We start from the raw sequence: 21,531 nt of genomic DNA on the forward strand, positions 1-21,531 counted from the left end.
ATCAGGTAATTACAGCAGCATAGAAAAATGCCTATGTCTGCAGGTGTTTGACAGGACATACAGGTATTAGAGTAACATTAATGTTTGAATGGAAGAAAATCAAATGAGTGAAAACCCTGTATAAAGTATACCATTTATACACATCAATTGTTCATGTTTTTGAATTTTTATTTTCATTAATAAAGCAATATCGTTATATAAATTAAAATAATACGGGATGAATTATATCACGTCAAATGTGCAGCAGTTTCATCTTGACAATTGACTGCGGATTTTGTGAGCTTTGACAGCACGTAGCTGATCATGGGACCCGTGTGCAAGAAGCTACACAGATCTGATTTGTCCGATTTTGAAGCAGTCGTCCTGCAATTGGTTGTCTCTACCGTCGATCAACAATCCTGAGTTGTGATTGGTCATTCTAGTGTTTCCGTTTCTCCCCCTTCAGGATTTTCTTATCGTCCGTCTTCCCGTTCAGCCTTCGTTCTCGGTGAACTGCTACACCTGCGTGTCTGTTTTTGGCATTTGTCTTCTCTCAAGTACACCTAAGATGGATGATTTTGACATGCTAAACGCCCCCGCCGCTGGAAACGGTGTCGGCTCGGAAGAGGACCCCGCTGCTGCCTTCTTGGCGCAACAAGAGAGCGAAATCGCAGGGATTGAAAACGACGAAGGCTTCAGCATCCTGGACAGCGGAGAAGTCCCCTCGTCTCTGACGGACTCCAACGGTGGGTACTGCTCTGTTCAAGCACAAACAGGTCTTTACCTTTCCTGCTCTTGCTTTTAGCTCCATTTCTAGTGAAATTTATCAATCTAAAAACCATGACGTGTCATGTTTTATCAATCATTTTATTATTTTAAATGCCTAGAAAATTGACTCTTCTAGCTAGCTTGCTAACGTTAGCTCAGCTAGTACAGCCAGTAGGGCTTAGCTAACAGTAACATGCTAGCTCGACTAGCACCGCTAATATGAATGAAGCAGTGCGATAGCATCGATGAGCTCCACTGGCTGTGGTCGGATCATTCATCGCTTCAAGTTCGACTGCCGACCCAGCAGATCTCCAGAGGAAGTACAGTTTAAGGCCTTCTGACCACGATTGACCAATTTCCTTGAAGCTGTTCATTCGTTTTGGTTTAGTAGGAAGTGCTGATATGTGATGAAATACCGTACGCTTCTGCTGAGTCCTCAGCAGGCGAAGACATTGTTGTTAGCTAACCGTTTTTAGGGTCTCTTCTTAAACTTAATGAATAATGTCTGTGGTTTTTTTTCCCTGCTTGATTTCTAATTGCTATTTTGCTTGTATCTTTTTAGATGGTGCCATCAACGGAGACCTTCATGGGGTAATGGTCTTCATTCTTCCTGTTCTCCAATCATTACATCCCGCTTCAAGGCGGTGATGTATCGTAACTGTCAGTGTTCGTATGTTCGTCCGTTAGTTTGTCCAGCTAAATATCTTTGCGACCGTTGCAGATAGAACGATGAGGCAAAAAGCAGATTACTCCGGCGGCAAAGGGGATGAGAATGAGATGATGACCTTGACCTTGAGACAAGTAGGTCAAGGTCAAATTTTAACTTTTGTACACTCATAGATCAAAGCTTCTGCTTTGATCTATGAAAGTAGATCAGAGCACCAGCTTTGATCTTTGATCTATGCAAGTAGGTCTGGGTAAAATTTTAAATTCAAGGGTGTCGCCGGATATTGGTTCTAGTTGTTACTTTGGAATTGTCCTGTTGTGCTTGTTCCTCTGTAGTTGGTGCATAAAGGGATTTATGGAGTCTGTTCGTGTTTATATGGTACACAAATATCGCAATATCTCCACCTACTTCTTCTCAACAGATGATTTTTTTTATGAAAGCACACTTCTGGAATATGTGTAGCTTATGTCTGGCTTACTTAAACTTATATTTATAGTTCTGTACATAATTTGTATGATATTTATGTATTAGAGTTTGGAATGTTTCCGTGTTTAATAGTTAAGTTAGTTAGGCAAACGAGCATATAATCCTTTAATCTTTCATGCAAAGCAAATATAATTTGTAAGGTGTGAAGAAAGCTGGCACTGTAATGCCAGTAGCTATAACCCCTGCCCTGCCCAGATAAGTTATCAACTCGGTGTCTGGTGACAAGTTATGTTGGGTTTTTATTTTGTCCTTTAAAATAGTCTATTATTATTTTTTGTGATGCGCTCTAACTCTTGTGCAACTAGTTATGCTTTCTATGTTGTGATATTCGCTAAAAGGGCTTATTTTGATCTATTCCCATTTGCACTCTTTAAGATACTGTAATAGGCTGTTAATAATGATAAATATGTCCAGTATCCATAAGCCAAACTGGAGACTTTTATTATTCTAAAGCAGGGACAAAAAATATTTCTGAATCAATGCCCTATGTACAGTGTATGTACTTCCATTAACATTGCTATTTGCTATGATATGTGTCCTTCATTTGTCAAACTTAATAGTTTATTAAAAATGTGTTGTTTAAACTGGGCCAGTACTCTGGGATTTAGGAATACTCTCCTCAAAATTGTGGAACATGATTATCTGATTGAAATTCTCGAGACTGACAGTGATTCTTGGCCAATCAGATATACTGTAGTATAAGCAGTGTTCCCTGTTTTTGCTTTTGCTCCGTTTTTGAATATCTGGCTCTTACATTCACTTTTAACTTCCTTTTCCGTTGCTGTCATTGCAACATTTCTCCTTTTTTGCACTGTCAGGAATTCTTTCTGGCTGTGAAAAACTAGTCTGATAAAATTGACACTGAATCACATGCATGTACAGTAGTACCTCACAACACGAGTTTAATTCATTTCCTGAATGAGGACAACTCGTAAATCAAACATTTAAAAGAACTCAAACTGCTCTAAATTATCCCCAAAAAACTTTATCAATCAAATGACATGCAAACGTTACTTGGTTACCTGTGGATAATTAAATGTCTCACATTATACTCTTTAATTAATTTCACACAGCTTCCAGATGTCCAACTACACTGTACTTGAAATTTCAATATTTTTCTTGAGAGCTAGAATGATATAAAAACAAAGAATAAGTTGGGATTAATGAATCTGTGTCTTCACTATTAAATAACACTATCCTCTTCCCCGTTGTATCTCAGGAAAGCAACGGTCCATCCGACGCTTATGCAGCAATCTCCAATGCAGACAGGCTTCAGGCTGAACCTGAAAGTCTACGCAAGTGGAGAGAGGAGCAGAGAGAGAGGCTGGAGTTGCTAGGTAAGCATAGACCAGAGGCAGCGCTGCTGTATGAAATTGTATGCATAAGGGCTGAAAAGGGCTAACCCTATTGACTACAGTGGTCTCTTAAAGCTTTATTTTTTGCAATTATTGTAGATGTTTTACGGCTGTAAACCCCCTCACCACACCCTTAATACACTTTTCTCTGACAGGCATTAACGTTTTCACACTTTCTCATTCTCTTGTTTAAACACACAGGATACAGAACACAATGCATTGTTTAAAAAAAAAAAAATTGCACTAAAATATTCCGCGAAACTGCAAGGCCTCGAAAGGTGAATCATGTTATAGCGAAGGACCACTGTACAGGGGTCTCCAAAATTTGGTGTGATCAAGCTTTTCCTTTTTTTCATCATTATTTTTTGTTATTGTTATTGATCCCCATTGGGAAATTATTTTTTTCTCCCTTATATATCCACACAAATTTTAACGGCCAGTGTGTGGGGTTGGTGCCTTGCCCAAGGGCACCTCGGCAGTGTTCAGGAGGTGAACTGGCATTTCTCCAACTACCAGTTCACATTCCACACTTTATGTTCCACGCTGGTCTTAAATCAGCCTCCCTTCAGTCCCTAGACCAAGACCTAGTGAACTGAACTGCATCCGCCCCCATTTGAAGTGTTAATTTAATTTAATACCACTCTATTATGATAACTGTTAACATTTATAACTTTTTCATTACTAGTTTGTGTGTTCTAATGTCTTTTATGTCATCCCCCCCCTGCTCTTCTTTCCAATTTCTCACGTCTATTCTCATGTGATAACTCTCAGATGATAACTCTCGCAAGCAGGAGTTGGAATGGAAGGACAAAGCCAAGGTGGAGCTGGAAGAGTGGCATGCTCGGCAGAACGAGCAGCTAGAGAAAACAAAAACCAATAACAGGTACTGGCTTCACAGAGGGTTAGAAACAGGACACAAGGAGCGATGGACAGTGGGGGCACGGTGATATGACGATGAATGAAAAAGACATTTTGATTTCTGTCTAGACAAGGTGAAGATGGAGGATATGCAACAATACTGTAAAGGCTTTCATTGAAGTATACAATTAGTTCTGAAAAAGAGCATTTTGGAATAAATGTATAGGTTCCTCAGCTTGAAACGAAATGGGTCATCCATAGCCTGTACACAATAATTCAATATCAGCAGCACTAATTTTAAATCACCATTGACATCTAAAGGTTAAACTGCTGAAAAAGTAGATGGTCAGACTGGTGCCGATGGTTTGGAATTCACAACAAAAAACAATGCCAAATGATGAATCTCATGATGAACTAAAAATTACTTTAATGTGTTATAAATCTTAATGTAGGTCATAAATCTCTATTTTACAACAAAAGTCCAAAACTTGTGTGGTTTGCTGTTGTTTGTACAGTAGTGCAGTTATGTTGCACAGCCATTTATGTCTTCAATCAGTCACATGTTTAAAAATTTGTGACAGAATTCCCATATTGAATCAAAGCTGTTGGATAGCCCTGCTCCTCTAATCAATAATGAGTTTCTGCAGCCATGCCTCCTGACTCCTCCAGGTAACGCTGTGTTTAGGGTAATCAAGACATGGGGCTGCAACTAAAAAAAAATTTTTATTATTGATATTCAGCCATTCTTTCCAGAGTTATTATTTGTTTAAAACTATAAAAAAAAGGTTGTTTTGCATTACGGCTGAAAATTCCAAGTTAGAATAGTTTTAATTTGACAGTGTTTGAAGATTGCTCTTTCTTTGTTTCCAGTGTGTTGGGCTGTGTAATTAAAGGTTTCAAGAGGCGGACACAATGAAAGTGCCCCCTCACCGCAGAAGCCTGTGAAACTCTGACCCCGTATTTAGGAATCCTTCTTCAGACCTGAGCCTTTGATTATATGCCTTAGCTTATAATTGTGTCCTAACCTTTAATGGTTGTGTTTCCATCCTCTTCTTTTTATCGCTGTCTCTCTTCTCTCCTGCCTTCTTGCTGCTCTGTCGTTTGGGCGGATGTTTGTCCAGGGTGCTGGATGAAGACTTCTTCAAGCAGCCCTTCTCTGAGCTCATTGGTTATGTGTATGTTGCTCCAACTAACATCCCACCTTTCATCTTTTTTGCTTGTGTTTTATCCATCTTCAACTCCCATCATCCAACCGATGACATCATATTCATTTCATATTTAAACTTCACTTTGTGTTGCCATTTTTATTTTTCAATTCGCTCTATTCATATTTGTAAGTCATAAGTCTCCATCTATCTTGTGGTAGTTTCTTTTCCAGAAAGAAACTAAAGCAATTTTGTTCAACTTGTACATCACGCATGTCATTAATAAGGTCATGCTTGTCTAAATATTTCAGCCACGAGACTGACTGCATGCCACACTACCAGGCTCCTGTCTTACACATGGATATCACATTTCTTTTCCCCAACCATGCCTGTGTTACTTTCTTCCCCATTATCCACTGGCATACCATTTTGCTTCAAATCATTTCTGCTAAAATGTATTTAACAATACATTACACAAGTTTTCAATAATTAACATTTTGCTTACATTAATGGTATGAAGTCTAAACAAGTGTGTGTGTTTTTTTCTAACACTATATAATTGTAGTTCTCCCCCTAAAAAAAATGCATAGAGTATTCTTCAGGAGTAGGATGCTTATGGGTTTGTTTGAAGCAAATGTGTGTGTATCGTTAGACTTGGATCTTTTTTTATCAAAGCTATAAAAGTATTAATTATTTGATTAAAATATCAGTTATTGAAATATTTTATCAATATTTGCTGTTACCACATATTTAAAATGATACAATATCTACACGTGATTATACAAATTGTGTGTAAAATATCAAGTTAGGCTTGATCTTCCTTATTTTCAAAATAAGGTCAATGTCTACAATACAGTAACAGTATGTCTACCCAATGAAAAAGTGTAATTTGATCAAACAATATCAAAATTTTACACTTTCACCGAAACTACAGAAACTGAGGGACTACCTTGAGATGTTTTTTCTATATTCAGGATCAGCTATCATCCGTCTTAAGCTGCAACGCTTCATTCTTTCTATTTTGATGTGACACTAGAACTTTACATGACACAATTGCTTCAAACAGAACTGTATTCATGCTTTAGATAGTGATTTGCCAAAGCTACCGCTGTCCTGCAGGATGACATGCTAATTTGCATAGCTAGCTATTCAGTAGCCTGAGCTGTGCAGCCTTTGGTTTTGTTACTAGATTACTCCGAAGTGATCGTACATGTAGATGAGGTAGAACCCACTGAATTTTTAAAGCTGGCTTCAGATAAAGAGGTGATTCTGGGATTTTTTTTTGTAGTTTGTTTTATTTCTTGTTTTTACTTCAATTTCTTTTTCTGTTAGAGGATTCTTTTAAATATCGTGATTGCTGCATGTTGGTGAATGAATTAACACCGAGAGCTTTTTTTCCAATTTATTTAAGATTAAATTTTCAAAAAAAAAAAAAAAAGATAATACTCTGTAAAGGTGTTAAACCTCTTGTTAGTTATTCTTCAGAAGCTATTTTTTTGATGTTATGTGGCCTGATCCAGACATGAAGAGAAGATTTATTCCCAGATGCAGAAGTTCAGTTTTTTGTTGAGTCTGAAGTGGAGGACTAAATGGGTCTCATTTATAAGGATTCCGTTTGTATAAATTGACTGTAATGATATGAATTCCACTTTCACACATATTTTAAATACTTAAAAATGGGATTTAAGAAGTGTACAATGTCTAGATAAGTGGAATGTGTGTGGCACCATCATTTGTAAAGGTGGTGACATAAATTCATATTGATATTTCATAGATTAGGAAATTATAAAAAAAATTCTGTTGCATTCATGTTTTAACCTAGCTTCATAGAAAATAAGTTTTATAAATGAGACCCCAGATGATGATGTCTCTACTGTACTACTGACATGAATGACTCGCCAGCGTTAGCAGAGAAACATCTTTTTCCACTTCTGAGACCAAAGGCTACACAGTAACTATATGGTAGAAACCTTTTGGCAATACTCAATAAATTTTTAAAATGTTGCTTTGTGCATGCCGGCTTTTAACATCTGCATTTAGTTCATTTTTTGCTGTGTTTCATTTCGTCTTCTCTCTCTTCTAAATTCTGACTTGTGAAACTGTTTCTCCCTGTTTTCTTTTCCTATGCACCTTAAAGCACACACATTAACCATCCTTGCTACCGCCTAGACCAGTTAAGTAAAAAAACAACAACAACAACAAAACAAAAAAATACCTTCCAAATATTGACTATTTTCTGATTGAATAGACTTTGTGTGTTAGGTAATACATGTTGCCCAGATACCCAGTTAACTATCCCAACATTATCCACTGCCTAGGTATAGGTGTCCAGTAGAATGTCCCCTCTGTGATGTTGTACTCCCTCCAGTCCCCCGTGTGGTTTTGTAGTGACTGTGAATTGTTCATTTGCTTCTCATCCCCATTTTGCTTGGTGAACTGTGTTGTAGTTTGTTGCTGAGGTTTTGCTTGCTGGGGGTGGGGGGCGGGGGGCAGTATAGAGAAAAGATTTGACTACAGAGGGTACCATGGCAGTGGAATTGTGAGGTTTGTGGATAAATGTGAACGAGGGCTTATATTTGTTGAGGCATAATCTGTGGCCTGCATCTCTAAATATCTTTCTCTGGTGTTTTCTGGGGGGGATTGGAGTGTTATGTGTTAATCCCTATAACGTAAACACCCATTTTTTTTATTTTTCTGTGACTATCAAACACATACTCCCTCACTAAGAAGACGTGAATTGATCTGTTCCATTATTAAAGCACATATGAAATCAAAGTTAATTCATTCTTCGCAACACGTCCAAATGACTTGCTTTTCAGCTGCAGCACAGTGCATGGCTTAAGGCCCAGCGGTGCTTCTAGCTATTATAGCTCTGGGTTTTAAAATGAAATTGCCATTAATGTTTGTTACATAATGGAAGAACAAGTATATAGATGAACTCATCCTTATACTTGTGTCTTTGTAATGAAGAAAACAATAATGAGCAATCACAGGACAAGATGAAGTTTTAATATTTTTGGCAAGCTCCCCTTTTTCCCAGTTTCTTTACAGAACCAAAAATACACACTCCACCTTATTTTTTTACTTTGTGTTATTTGGATTTGTCATCTATGTTTTTGTATGTACATTCATTCAACGTTGTGGAGTTTATATATATATATGTACATATACCGGTCACTATGTTGTAGAATTTAAGCAGGGTTGGGAGCATGCCACAAGTAACGTCTCTGCTGTAGCCTGTTTAGTTTTTGTGGGTGTTAAGAATCATGAATGTACGTTTCGGTCGTATGTTTTGCCTTGAGATGGACTCTGCTAAGCCAAAGTCACACCAAGTCATACAGATTTGATGTATATTTCTCATCTATTTGCATCAGACTGAATTTTTTCACTCAAAGTTAGCCATCTAATAAATCCTTAAGACATGAGAGGACTTGAGTGTGTTGGTGATGAGCAGAGGTCTTTCTCAGGGCTGTATATGTACACTGGTGTATCAAACCTGTCCCTTTTACTCACTTGTTTTCTACTCCGTATCCTTTCCGTCTTTTCCCTGTTATCATGCAGGGCAGCTGAGGAGGCCATGATTTCGGATCTGGACGAGAACAACCCCGGGACGGAGTGGGAGCGCGTGGCTCGGCTCTGCGACTTCAACCCCAAGTCGAGCAAGCAAGCCAAAGACGTGTCGCGCATGCGCTCCGTCCTGATCTCCCTGAAGCAGTCCCCGCTGGTCCGCTAGGCGGCCTAGGCTGCTCAGAGCCCCCGTACCCTATCGTCTACTGTCACCACACATCAACCAACCCAAATACATAAGCGTCCCTCCACCTGTGTTCTGTAGACACGAGGACTTAAACTCCTTCTGTCGTTATCTGGTTTGCCGTTCACAGCCCAGTGGAAGAACATAGCCAGTGGTCCTACTTTCATCTGTCCTCTTCAGGAAGGGCAAATTGAGATAAAACTTTTAAGCACCAGCTCAGCATTCAGCCACTTCATTTTTTTCCCCGCACTTCCATAACAGTTCAGTCTAGTTCATGTATTTCTTGTCCGTTCTTTATATACTGAGAGAGGACCAGGTCTCGTGGTCTGTGGTATTGTGTGACAGTTCTGTTTGGTGTTTGGATACTAAAAGGGAAGGGTTGACTGTTTGGGCCTACAGTTACACTACAACCTGTTTCATATTGTCCCAAACAATATCATTCCCATCATGCTGTACTCTTATCTATTTTCTTCTTTAGCCCTCCAACACATGCTTTCAAAGTTTCTTCAGATTTTTTTTTTTTTTTTTTGAGGACCAAAAAGAAAAACTCAATTTAATGTGTGTACTTTGAACTGTGTGTGTAGAGCTTACTTGTGGCAATTTTATTTTTGTTAAATTTTGAAAACTATGCATTTCCCTTTTGAAAAGCCCTTCCCTTCCAGTCAGGAACTGAACAAAGTCCACTCATTACAATAAATATGACCAGTTAGTGTGTGTGTGTGTGTGTGTGTATGTGTGTTTAAACCTCAACAGTGTGTGTATGTACTCAGTGCGTGTACCTATGTACATATACAGAAGGCAATATATATATACAGTATCTAAAACTTTTATGTCACTGAAATTAGACAGTTGTGGGTTTTAAAGAGAATTAGATATTAGCCAGCTGTTGATCGACCATGCATGTCCATTGTCCGTTTGATTTCAGTGTCAGTAAAAATTAAAGTTGTCATTCTTCAACTGGGTAGTTGATGTTTTTCTAATTCAGAAATGTGTGTGTGTGTGTGTGTGTAAAATACAAATTAGTTAACCCTAAAGCTCAGCAGATTTGCGTCCTGAAGGTGGCAGAGAGACACAATACACTTAAAAGCACGCAACTGTGGTTTTTATCTGTTATGAGATGATAAATGGGACGATTGAGTCAAACTGGTTCGGTTCCCATTACCTGATTGTTAACGTTGGCGCCCTCTGCTGGCAGGTTGTCTGTACTGTAGCCGCACAACGGTCCATACCCCCTGACGACAGCGCTTTGACGTTACCTCTGAATAAAACCGAATGTAATTTAATATGTGAATGCTTGCTATATCGTAGCCATATATCATAGGAAATTGATTTATGATCATTGGTCCTTGCAGTGCTCAAGAAAGCAGTAGGAGATATAGATTTACACATGTTTATGCATGCATGTATATACAATATAAATATGTACATATGTGTGTGTGTTTGTGTGAGTGAGTTACAAGACGATTTGGGCCTGTGGAAATAAAAGAAGGTCTGTGTTGTTAGATGAAAGTCATCACAGCATTCTCTGGCTCAGTTTATGCCTCATCATTGATGACGTGTTGATACTGAATGCCAGGAAGTTGGAACAAAGGGCATCTTTACCTGATTTGTTCCTTTGCTACTGGAAATTGGAAAGGAACTCGTCAGTAATCTGATCGCAAATCTAATCAATCCAGAGGGTATTGATCCGATTGGCAGCGCCCAGCACTGTTTCATCCATCTGAACATATCTGGGACCTGCCGGTGTTGGGAAACCCCGACCACTGATAGAACCACTCAACTGGTTCACCTGGTGAATGAAGCGCGTTACTGTTTTACTGCTTCAGTCACGTGGATCCCCCCCCCCCGATCCCCCCCATGTTTTGAAGCAGGGTTCGAAGCAGTGGTTCAGAAAAAAACAAAAAAACCCGACGGAGTGTGGGGTGTGGTTCGGAGCGCCTTGTGAAAGCTGACATCACTAATCACTCGTCATAGTGAAAGAGCTGCTTCTCCGTCCAGTTGTGTTCCTGTTTGGTGAACAAGATGCCCCTGAAGTTCGAGCTGTGTCCCGGCAGAATGATCGGAGGAAGCCATCCGTGCTTCATCATAGCTGAAATTGGACAAAACCACCAGGGAGACATCGAGATTGCCAAAAAGATGATCAAAGTGGCAAAGGTAACAAAGTTGATCCATTTGGGTTCACTAGAACACAGTGTTCTTCATGTTCTTTAGTCATATTGATACACCTACAAATATACACAGACAAAAAAATGGAACTAAATTGGTAAACATGATTTAATGAAAGAAAAGCGTATATAAATAATTTCTATTATAAATCCTTTACCTTTAGACTAAGTGGCTCAAATGGTTTTTTTTTTTAATGTTATAGAATAGTTCAGTCGAATAAATGAAAGATTTCTTTACACATATGGTTATATGGTGTCCCAAAATTGTATACACCCCTTAGCAGCTGTTAACTACAGGTATTTTCTGCACTATAAGGCGCACCTAATTTTCTCAAAAACTAACAGTGCGTCTTATATGTGGAAAAAAAAGGTTTTGAAATAGGTGCACCTTATAGTCCAGTGAGCCTTATAGTGAGGAAAATACTGTAAATAGTTTGTGGGTTTTACCAAAAAAAACAGCATTAACTTAGGTGATATCTATCTGACCAATTTCATTTTGTTCACGTCAATAATAAATTCTCACATTGAGAGAGTCTTACATTGGGAGATATAAAAAAACCAAAATATCAATTTTCACTGTTGCGTGGACAATGATGGCAGTGAGACTAAACTTCACAGAAAGAGAATTCATTCAAAAATGCCACTGGAGGTATGAAAATGCAGTTGAAGTGCAAATTTAGGAGGGAGTCCCTTCTTTTTGCACAGACTTTCTAAGACTTGGTTGAAACATTCTTTTTGAAACTCTATCATAAATTGTCTTTATGGACTTCAACTGCATTTTTTAAATGTTTTTCATTTAAACACCTACAGCAATATACTCGTCATAGTTTGACTCACTTTATTTGAACTAGTGGCATTGGAAAAATATAATTATAATTGAGTCAATGTTGGTTTGATACTTGTTAAAGTAAGTTTTATTACTCAAATAGTGAATTGTTTATGACCCCTGTATAGTTGAACTTTCCGGTTTGCCTGACCTGGAATATTGATTAGATCCACAGCTGCTTTTTTTTGTGGTAAATGAATGTCAGTGTAATTTTTATCCAAGCCAATTGTAGGCATTAGTGAAAAACCTTTTTTAAATTCTCGTGTGTTTTTTTAAATTATCCACTAGGACTGTGGTGCAGATTGCGCCAAATTCCAAAAGAGTGAATTACAGCACAAATTTAATAAGAAAGCCCTGGCTAGACCGTACACCTCTCAACATTCATGGGGGAAAACTTACGGAGAGCACAAACGTCATCTGGAGTTCAGCCATGAGCAGTACAGGGAGCTGCAGAAATATGCAGAGGAGGTTGGGATCTTCTTCACGGCGTCGGGGATGGATGAGGTAAGAACGAGACTTTTGATTCAGGTTTTATGATGTTTGAATCAGAATTTCATTTAACCTCTAATTTAATAATGTTTTTTAGATGTCAGTGGAGTTTCTTCACGAACTCAATGTACCTTTTTTCAAAGTGGCCTCTGCGGATGCCAGTGATTTTCCCTATTTGGAGAAGACTGCCAAGAAAGGTGAGGGTGAACCTTCAGATCAATATGATATTGAGTTATCAGATGATATAGTGCTGAAAAACAAGTGATAAAGCAGTTTTATAACAGTGAATCTGTTCAAATGAAATATGACTTTAATTTAAAAACAAATGAAAAACACATAGAAATACTGCCAGGACCCTTCCCCTGACTCTCCGTTAATGCACAGGTAGATTTTTTGTTAATTGAATTTTTTCCACTAACATGCTAATACTTTTACATGTTTTCATCGTCTTATACTGATGAGTTATCAGACTGTTATGTGTTTCAGGACGGCCCATGGTGGTGTCCAGTGGGATGCAGTCCATGGAAACGATGCGTCGGGTTTACAAAACAGTGAAGGAGCACAACCAAAACTTTGTGATCCTGCAGTGCATCAGCGCCTATCCTCTGGAGGCTGAAGATGTCAACCTCCGAGTGATAACAGTGAGAAAATAGGATATAAGATATCTTTTTGATACAAGGAAACACAACAGTATGGAGCCTACCATTCCTTTAAATCTGGACTGTGACTTTCTTTGGTTCTTTCGAAACAAAATTACACGTCTTAGGGATTAGATCCATCACATACTTCCCAAACGTCAATCCCATAGCAGAGGAATCGGTTAAAATTAGCAATATCCTGGAGTGCTTTTAGCAAATGGAATTCTCCGACTTAAGTTTCCTAATTTCCTCTGCTAAACCCACCACCAGTCCGCTAAATAAGACTCCAACTACAATTTTTAAAGAGCTATTACCATTTATAAATAAAGAGAGTCTTTTGTTATATGATTTTCAGGTTTTAGAACAAATTACAGTTCGGAGACCGCACTGCTAAGAGTTACAAATGACCTTTTAAATGCGTCAGATTAAGTTCTTCTATCTTTTTTTGTTTTATTAGACCTGAGTGCAGCATTCGACACTGTTGATTAGAGATGAGCGAGTACACCACTATCTCTATCTGCATCTGTATCAGTTCAATCATCTCAATTATTTGTATCTGTACTCGAATGGGTGTGGTTTGACCGGTAATGGGCGGGGCTTAAATCTGTACATCATTTTACGTCTGAAATTGATATGGATTGGTCACAAGTTCATTTTCATTTTCAAGTTATTTTAAAACTATTTACAGAACAGCCTCAAAATTGAGACTCAAATCAATGTTTTTGATCACAAAAATAAGACAACCGTTTACAGGACAAATTTTTTATGAATTTGTATGAATGAATATTTACAGAACAGCCTCAGAATTAAGATTCAATGCTTTTGATCACAATAGTAAAGGAACTATTTACAGTACATGAAGGGCATTAATGAATACAACACATGCAATAGGAAATTATGAACTATGAAGAATGCATGAATTTTGCGTTTATTGCTAATACTACATTGACCCTTCACATGCTTGCAAGATACTCCCACTGTGTATGTGCTTCTGCTCGACAGGTGGAGAAAAAGTATAGAAGACAGGAAATCCAAAGGGCTGAACGTCCCGCCCCCACTAGAGCGCGACTGTGACTGCAATTCTGTCTGGCCTATCTGCTGCTCTCTCTCTCTGTCTCTCTCTCTTTTCCTTGCCCTGTCCCTATCCCCATTGCATTTCCATTTCCCACCCAACCGGTCAAAGTGGATGATCCAGAGTCTGGGTCCTGTCCGGAGTTTCTTCCTCAATGAGGGAGTTTTTCCCTGTTGCTTATGCTTGCTCTGAAGGGTCCTGTGGGGTTTCTCTGTCTGTTAAAGCGCTTTGAAATGTCTGCTGAGGTGATTAAGTGCTATACAAATGAAGGTTGGTTGATTGACTGAAATTCTGTCGTTACGTTGAGTATTTGATTGTCAAATATATTATATCAATCTTTTCGTCTAATTCTTAGTGAGCAAACAAATAACTCACTTAATAATCCCACCTGTCTCACCCCATGTCAACCACAGGAGTACCAGAAGGAATTCCCAGATATTCCCATCGGATATTCTGGACACGAGGCTGGGATCTGTATTTCAGTTGCAGCTGTGTCTATGGGGGCAAAGGTCATAGAGCGACATATTACCTTAGACAAAACGTGGAAAGGAAGTGACCATGCTGCCTCTTTGGAGCCGTCTGAGCTGGCCGAGCTGGTTCGTTCCATCCGACTGGTGGAGAGGGCGCTGGGGACAGGCCTGAAGCAGATGCAACCGTGTGAAAAGCCGTTTCGTGATAAGGTGAATGAGGAAATGCAGAAAGCTGGTTTTCATGTTAAAAGAAGATATTTTCCCTCTTTAGAAAGAACTTTTGAGAACGTTTTTGAAATATTTCTTCGTGTTGCAAGATATCATTAAAGTCACCTCCACCTTATTTTTCTTTAAACAGCTGGGTAAGTCAGTTGTAGCCAACACTAAGATCCCCAAAGGAACTGTCCTGACTCTGGACATGTTGACGGTGAAGGTGGCTGAACCCATGGGTGTGGTAGCAGAGGACATCTTCCAGCTGGTTGGTAAGACCATGATAGAGGACGTGGAAGAGGATGAAAGCGTCATGCCAGAGATGGTTGAGAGCTACGGCAAGGGGACCAAGTGCTGAGAATGGCATTGTGGGAAAAAGAAGCTTCATTTCACTTTAATTGATTCTAGAAGGAGTGTATTATATGACCAGTGTGCCTTAATGTAATTTACTTACTGTTATGGATTCTCCATCCTCAATGAGCTGTAAAGATTGTTAACTCGTGCCAGAAAGTCTTCGATAGTTTTAGTTTGTGGTACTGTGTCTTTGAAAGAAACACAATAATAAAAGTCCTGCAAATGCTGCATAAAAGTTGACAAAGTGTGCGAAAACATTGCCTGTTGTAGGTTTAAAAGGAACCATGTTTGCATTGGCCTTTTCTTTAACCAAAAAAACCAACAAAAAACTGAATGTGTCTGTTTTTGCTGTGGGGTCAGCAGGCCTCAATCATTTTTGAATCATTCATGTTAATATTTGGAAATCTGTCGTAAGATGGTCTGAAAAAGTGAAGCTTCCAATAAAACAACAACAAAAAAACAAGGAAAATGTGACAATTCCATCTCTGATTTATCCTACTACTCTTTGTTACGATACTTTAGTATTTGGCTGGTAAGTGTTAACAGAGCATCCATGCATACAGATATCACCGTGTTGGATGTGTTTTAGATCAAACATGGAGTTTTCTTGTCTGAAAAATGTCTGACGTAAAAGTTTCCCACTAATGCCACACATCAAATAAAAGAAGCTTTATTAACTTGTGAGACAGGCTACTCACCATGTGACAGAATGGGAGGGTGGAGGGTCCAACTGTGGGGAAAAACCCTGGGATCCAGTGGGACTTTGCAGTGTTGCTGTTTGCAACCAGCTCAACATGTCTCATCTAATCATTGAAAAATGCCCAAAAGCACATCATGAGTCAGAGATTGTTTTTTCCATTCTGGACTACCTTGGATAAATGATATTTTTCAGACCTGTAGAGGTCATGTTTCATTTTACCACTAGAGGGTGGTGTTACTTCTAAATATCAACACATTTCCTACGGCTACATCTCATTCTTTCGATTTAGACGTAACTCTAGAACTTTACATTACACGATCACTTCGAACAGAACCGTTTTCATGCTCTATCTTGGTGAATGAATTGACACTGAGAGACTTTTCTTCATTGTAATTATTTTAACCTTTATGCTTTTATTGTTAAAGGATGTTAAGGGATATCCGGATATTACGTCACACATGCGGAAGTGCAAGTTCCATTCTACTATAACGGTGTCTGGTTGCCTACTTCCAGTCATCGCTAAAGAGCTGCTTCTCCGTCCGGTTCTATTCCTTTAGTAAATCCGATCCGTACCGATTCGGTTCCGTTTGGTGAACAAGATGCCCCTGAAGTTCGAGCTGTGTCCCGGCAGAATGATCGGAGGAAGCCATCCGTGCTTCATCATAGCTGAAATTGGACAAAACCACCAGGGAGACGTCGAGATTGCCAAAAAGATGATCAAAGTGGCAAAGGTAACAAAGTTGATCCGTTTGGGTTCACTAGAACACAATGTTCTTCATGTTCTTATTGATATTAATACACCTATAAATACACACAGACAAAAAACAAAATTTAATGAACTTAAAACTTATGCAAATAATTTAAAATATAAATTCCTTACCTTTGGACCCAGTGGCTCAAATCTTTTGTTTTTTATTGTTTAGCCATGTTATAGTTTGGCTCACTTTTATATGACTTTTATATGGCATTTGAAAAAATACAGTTAGAATTGTGTCAATATTGGTTTGATATTTGTTATAGATCTAACTCAGTGACTTTTGAACTTCTGACACCGAGCTGAGTCAATACAGACATAATCTGATCCTAGTCTACATCTCAAGTACAGTATAATCTCTTTCTAACTTAAAATAGTGAATTGTTTATGACCCCTGTATATTTGAACTTTCTGGTTTGCCTGACCTGGAATATTGATTAGATCCACAGCTGCTTTTTTTTTGTGGTAAATGAATGTCAGTGTAATTTTTATCCAAGCCAATTGTGGGCATTATCCTATAAATTAAGAAGCAAAGCTTTTGTACAGTCAGCACCCCTGCTCTGCAATAATGAAAAGCGTTTTTAAAATTTTTGTCTTTTTTTATCCACTAGGACTGTGGTGCAGATTGCGCCAAATTCCAAAAGAGTGAATTAGAGCACAAATTTAATAAGAAAGCCCTGGCTAGACCGTACACCTCTCAACATTCATGGGGGAAAACTTACGGAGAGCACAAACGTCACCTGGAGTTCAGCCATGAGCAGTACAGGGAGCTGCAGAAATATGCAGAGGAGGTTGGGATCTTCTTCACGGCGTCGGGGATGGATGAGGTAAGAACGAGACTTTTGATTCAGGTTTTGTGACGTTTGAATCAGAATTTCATTTAATCTATAAATTACTGTATTTTAGATGGCAGTGGAGTTTCTTCACGAACTCAATGTACCTTTTTTCAAAGTGGGCTCAGGGGACACCAATAACTTTCCCTATTTGGAGAAGACTGCCAAGAAAGGTGAGGGTGAACCTTCAGATCAATATGATATTGAGTTATTAGATGATGGAGTGCTGAACAAACAAGTGATAAAGCAGTTTTATAACAGTGAAACTGTACACAACATACCATATACACAATGGGTGACATACCTGCAGTGTAAGAAGCACATGCCAACCTACCGTAGTGCATCAAATATCACTTTAATTTAAAAACACATAGAAATGCCACCAGGAACCTTCCTCTGACCCTCCATTAATTCACAAGTAGATTTTTTAAATTGAATTTTTGTCAATACTTTTGTGTGTTTGCATATACTGATGAGTTATCAGACTGTTATGTGTTTCAGGACGGCCCATGGTGGTGTCCAGTGGGATGCAGTCCATGGAAACGATGCGTCGGGTTTACAAAACAGTGAAGGAGCACAACCAAAACTTTGTGATCCTGCAGTGCACCAGCGCCTATCCTCTGGAGGCTGAAGATGTCAACCTCCGAGTGATAACAGTGAGAAAATAGGATAAAAGATATCTTTTTCTAAAGGTCTTTATGGACTCAATAGATTCTGAATAAATTCTGACATTATGGTGATTATATGATTGTCAAATATATAATATTGATCATATTTTGAGCAGACACTTAATAATACCACCTGTCTCACCCCATGTCGACCACAGGAGTACCAGAAGGAATTCCCAGATATTCCCATCGGATATTCTGGCCACGAGGCTGGGATCTGTATTTCAGTTGCAGCTGTGTCTCTGGGGGCAAAGGTCATAGAGCGACATATTACCTTAGACAAAACGTGGAAAGGAAGTGACCATGCTGCCTCTTTGGAGCCGTCTGAGCTGGCCGAGCTGGTTCGTTCCATCCGACTGGTGGAGAGGGCGCTGGGGACAGGCCTGAAGCAGATGCTACCGTGTGAAAAGCCATGTCATGATAAGGTGATTGAGGAAATGCAGAAAGCTGGTTTTCATGTTAAAAGAAGATATTTTCCCTCTTTAGAAAGAACTTTTGAGAACATTTTTTCAATATTTCATCGTGTTCTAAGTTATTAACATCACCTCCACCTTATTTTTCTTTAAACAGCTGGGTAAGTCAGTTGTAGCCAACACTAAGATCCCCAAAGGAACTGTCCTGACTCTGGACATGTTGACGGTGAAGGTGGCTGAACCCATGGGTGTGGTAGCAGAGGACATCTTCCAGCTGGTTGGTAAGACCATGATAGAGGACGTGGAAGAGGATGAAAGCGTCATGCCAGAGATGGTTGAGAGCTACGGCAAGAGGACCAAGTGCTGAGAATGGCATTGTGGGAAAAGGAAGCTTCATTTCATGTTAATTGATTCTACAAGGAGCGTATTATATGACCAGTGTGCCATGGTAATTAATTTGATATTTCTGAGATTTCTGACTGCCATCAATGATGTGTTTTTTACCTGGAAAGTAGGAAACACATTACTGATACTGATTTCTGACAAACAAACGTGCCACCTGTTAGACGTCCCTTACCAGAGCATTTTTATACAAGCAGCCTTAATGTAACATACTTATCTTTTTGGATTCTCCTTCCCCAATGAGCTGTAAAGATTGTTAACTCGTGCCAGAAAGTCTCCCTTGGTTTTAGTTTGTGGTATTGTGTGTTTGAAAGAAACACAGTAATAAAAGTCCTGCAAATGCTGCATAAAACTCAAGATTTGGAAATCTGTTGTAAGATGATCTGAAAAAGTGAAGCCTCCAATAAAACAAAAAAAGGAAAATTAGACAATTCCATCTCTGATTTATCCTACTGACTCTTTGTTCCGATACTTTAATATTTGGCTGATAAGTGTTAACAGAGCCTCCAAGGCAAACCAGGTTTTGCATGCATTCAGATATCACCATGTTTCATGTGTTTAAGATAAAAAAAATACAGTTTAAAAAATGTCTGATGTTGTAAAGTTTCTCGCTACTGCCACACATTAAAAAAAAAGAAGCTTTATTAAGTTATGAGAAAGACTACAGAGCTCAACATGTGACAATGGGAGGGTGGAGGGTCCACTGTGGGGGAAAACACGGGCGTGCAATGGAACTCTGCAGTGTTGCTGTTTGCAACCAGCTCAACATGTCTCATCTAATCATTGAAAAATGCCCAAAAGCACATCATGAGTCAGAGTTTGGTTTGTCTATTCTGGACTACCTTAGAAAAGTTATGTTTTTCAGACCTGTAGAGGTCATGTGTCATGTTACCACTAGAGGGCGGTGTTGCTTCTAAATATCAACAAACTGGAGTTGTCCAAATAAAAAAAAGAAATCAGCCCATTTGATAATTTCCTTTCAGGGCACTAAACGCACAAAAAGTAAAGAATACCGGCATTTACTCGCTTTGATAATTTGTTTTCTGAATTAATATCTGCACCAGTGATTGTCCACTTCAAGGCCCACTTGTCTCATAGTAATCCTGGGCTGTGTAGTCGAGGATCAGACGATTTCACCCAAGATTATGATATGCTGTCCGTCTGAAACTTGGTCTTAGTCTTCTACTACTGTGGTTTGGCTGTTCGGCTCAGGTACTGATGCTATGACCAAGAGAGACATTAATGCATTCATATTCCGAACAGCTTTATCTGCCGTAGCGGGTCACGGGTTTAATTTTCATTTAAAATTAAAATTTAAAGTTCATTTCATTTCATCAAGTTACAGAATATAAAAACAAATACACCAACTGAATGCAGTAAAAACCACATAGTTCAATTTTTGAAAGTTCTGAGAAAACTCTTTTTTTTCTTCTTATCCATATACTCTTTAAAAATGGATCCACAGTGGATGTGATTCGGGACCTTGCAGGTCCTGGGTCTGTTGCAACCCTTCTGCATTTATCCGGGCTTGGGACTGGCCTACAGGTGACTCTGGCCTGTGCCCTCATAGGGCTGCAGATGCTAGGGATTGAACCTAGGGCAGAGTACCATGAACCATGTACTTTTCCATTGAACTACATCCCCAGCTGGCATAGGAGCCAATAGAGAACCCATACATGTCTGGTCCAGATCAGTATAAAATGGAAAATGCAGAATTATTTGCCCGTTTGATATCGTTAAACATTGCAAGACAGTATTTTTTCCGCCTAAATTTTACCCTACACAGACATGTTGAATGGATCGGCTGTTAATATGGGTGTGGGGTTAGCAAATCATTCTGATCACAGACTCATTATCTCACTGGAGGCACCGAGGGTCTCTCTCCTACTCATATGTAACGGAGCATCTATTTCAGGCCCAATCTTTATCCAATAAGCTGCTGCTGATCCCAGCTTCACAGAAGCACATGAAAATCTGTCTCTCTTGCTTTTCAATGCCTGCTTACCGCTGAGATAGCTTTAGCGAGTGAAGTACTTCTCACCTTGATGTAAAACACTAAAATAATCTGTGGAAAATGGATGTTTGATGTCAAGTAGACCCTAACCCTAACTCTCCTTACAATGAGTGGACTAATTCATATTTGTGATGATTTCTAAATTGCCTCTTTAAAAAGTTCATGTCAGCGTCACGTTCAACAGTATATTGCTTAATATTTTGTTAGAGAAGAGCTTTTTTGAACTTGAATGAAACATCTACCGGAGTTCAAGGTGTTTCCTTCGCATGCCGAAGGAGTTATTTTTATTTTGAGTCCTGTAAGCAATGTACCTCAGCCTGCCGGGTTAGTTTGGTCTGTTATGTAACAAGTTTAGTCTTTCCAAGACTTTACATAGCCCTCAATATAGAAACCAGGGCCCAGATACTGAGTTCTGACTGAGGTGAAGAACTTGTGCAATGCACAAATTTAAATTAATTCAAAAAAACATCACATATTTTTTTTTAAGAATGGCTGAACTTTAAAAAAAAAAAGA

At 38.9% G+C, this 21,531-nt stretch overlaps 3 protein-coding genes across 4 annotated transcripts; all 3 read left to right on the plus strand.

The window, feature by feature from the left end:
- The first annotated feature begins 450 nt into the window (after nucleotides 1-450).
- clta (clathrin, light chain A) lies at nucleotides 451-9,966 on the plus strand. 2 transcript variants are annotated; one of them, XM_068320619.1, is made up of 7 exons: nucleotides 451-725; nucleotides 1,310-1,338; nucleotides 3,120-3,237; nucleotides 4,027-4,138; nucleotides 5,235-5,288; nucleotides 7,396-7,431; nucleotides 8,820-9,966. In XM_068320619.1, exons 1-7 carry the CDS (start codon nucleotides 548-550, stop codon nucleotides 8,989-8,991), a joined length of 699 nt encoding a protein of 232 aa, XP_068176720.1. In that variant the 5' UTR covers nucleotides 451-547; the 3' UTR covers nucleotides 8,992-9,966. The 2 variants fall into 2 exon arrangements, with proteins under 2 accessions (XP_068176720.1, XP_068176722.1); XM_068320621.1 differs by lacking the exons at nucleotides 5,235-5,288; nucleotides 7,396-7,431 and having other exon boundaries at nucleotides 456-725.
- A 147-nt stretch (nucleotides 9,967-10,113) lies between these two features.
- On the plus strand, nucleotides 10,114-15,341 carry LOC137599651 (sialic acid synthase-like). Its single transcript, XM_068320618.1, has 6 exons — nucleotides 10,114-11,163; nucleotides 12,289-12,504; nucleotides 12,587-12,686; nucleotides 12,976-13,130; nucleotides 14,613-14,879; nucleotides 15,028-15,341. The coding sequence occupies exons 1-6, from the start codon at nucleotides 11,032-11,034 to the stop codon at nucleotides 15,235-15,237; spliced, it is 1,080 nt and encodes a 359-aa protein (XP_068176719.1). The 5' UTR covers nucleotides 10,114-11,031; the 3' UTR covers nucleotides 15,238-15,341.
- A 1,059-nt stretch (nucleotides 15,342-16,400) lies between these two features.
- LOC137600245 (sialic acid synthase-like) lies at nucleotides 16,401-19,534 on the plus strand. The gene is made up of 6 exons (XM_068321762.1): nucleotides 16,401-16,664; nucleotides 17,299-17,514; nucleotides 17,594-17,693; nucleotides 18,022-18,176; nucleotides 18,347-18,613; nucleotides 18,759-19,534. The coding sequence occupies exons 1-6, from the start codon at nucleotides 16,533-16,535 to the stop codon at nucleotides 18,966-18,968; spliced, it is 1,080 nt and encodes a 359-aa protein (XP_068177863.1). The 5' UTR covers nucleotides 16,401-16,532; the 3' UTR covers nucleotides 18,969-19,534.
- The last annotated feature ends 1,997 nt before the right edge of the window (nucleotides 19,535-21,531 follow it).

Source organism: Antennarius striatus, chromosome 8, assembly GCF_040054535.1.
Source record: "Antennarius striatus isolate MH-2024 chromosome 8, ASM4005453v1, whole genome shotgun sequence".
Lineage (NCBI taxonomy): Eukaryota > Metazoa > Chordata > Actinopteri > Lophiiformes > Antennariidae > Antennarius > Antennarius striatus.

What these genes read in the sequence shown, in the direction of transcription:
- LOC137600245 (XM_068321762.1), top strand. Translation starts at nt 16,533, where the DNA reads ATGCCCCTGAAGTTCGAGCTGTGTCCCGGCAGAATGATCGGAGGAAGC. An exon ending in AGATGATCAAAGTGGCAAAG is followed by an intron (nt 16,665 to 17,298) that starts GTAACAAAGTTG and finishes TTTATCCACTAG; the next exon opens with GACTGTGGTGCAGATTGCGC. An exon ending in CGGCGTCGGGGATGGATGAG is followed by an intron (nt 17,515 to 17,593) that starts GTAAGAACGAGA and finishes ACTGTATTTTAG; the next exon opens with ATGGCAGTGGAGTTTCTTCA.
- clta (XM_068320619.1), top strand. Translation starts at nt 548, where the DNA reads ATGGATGATTTTGACATGCTAAACGCCCCCGCCGCTGGAAACGGTGTC. An exon ending in AAAACAAAAACCAATAACAG is followed by an intron (nt 4,139 to 5,234) that starts GTACTGGCTTCA and finishes ATGTTTGTCCAG; the next exon opens with GGTGCTGGATGAAGACTTCT. An exon ending in CCTTGCTACCGCCTAGACCA is followed by an intron (nt 7,432 to 8,819) that starts GTTAAGTAAAAA and finishes GTTATCATGCAG; the next exon opens with GGCAGCTGAGGAGGCCATGA.
- LOC137599651 (XM_068320618.1), top strand. Translation starts at nt 11,032, where the DNA reads ATGCCCCTGAAGTTCGAGCTGTGTCCCGGCAGAATGATCGGAGGAAGC. An exon ending in AGATGATCAAAGTGGCAAAG is followed by an intron (nt 11,164 to 12,288) that starts GTAACAAAGTTG and finishes ATTATCCACTAG; the next exon opens with GACTGTGGTGCAGATTGCGC. An exon ending in GGAGAAGACTGCCAAGAAAG is followed by an intron (nt 12,687 to 12,975) that starts GTGAGGGTGAAC and finishes TATGTGTTTCAG; the next exon opens with GACGGCCCATGGTGGTGTCC.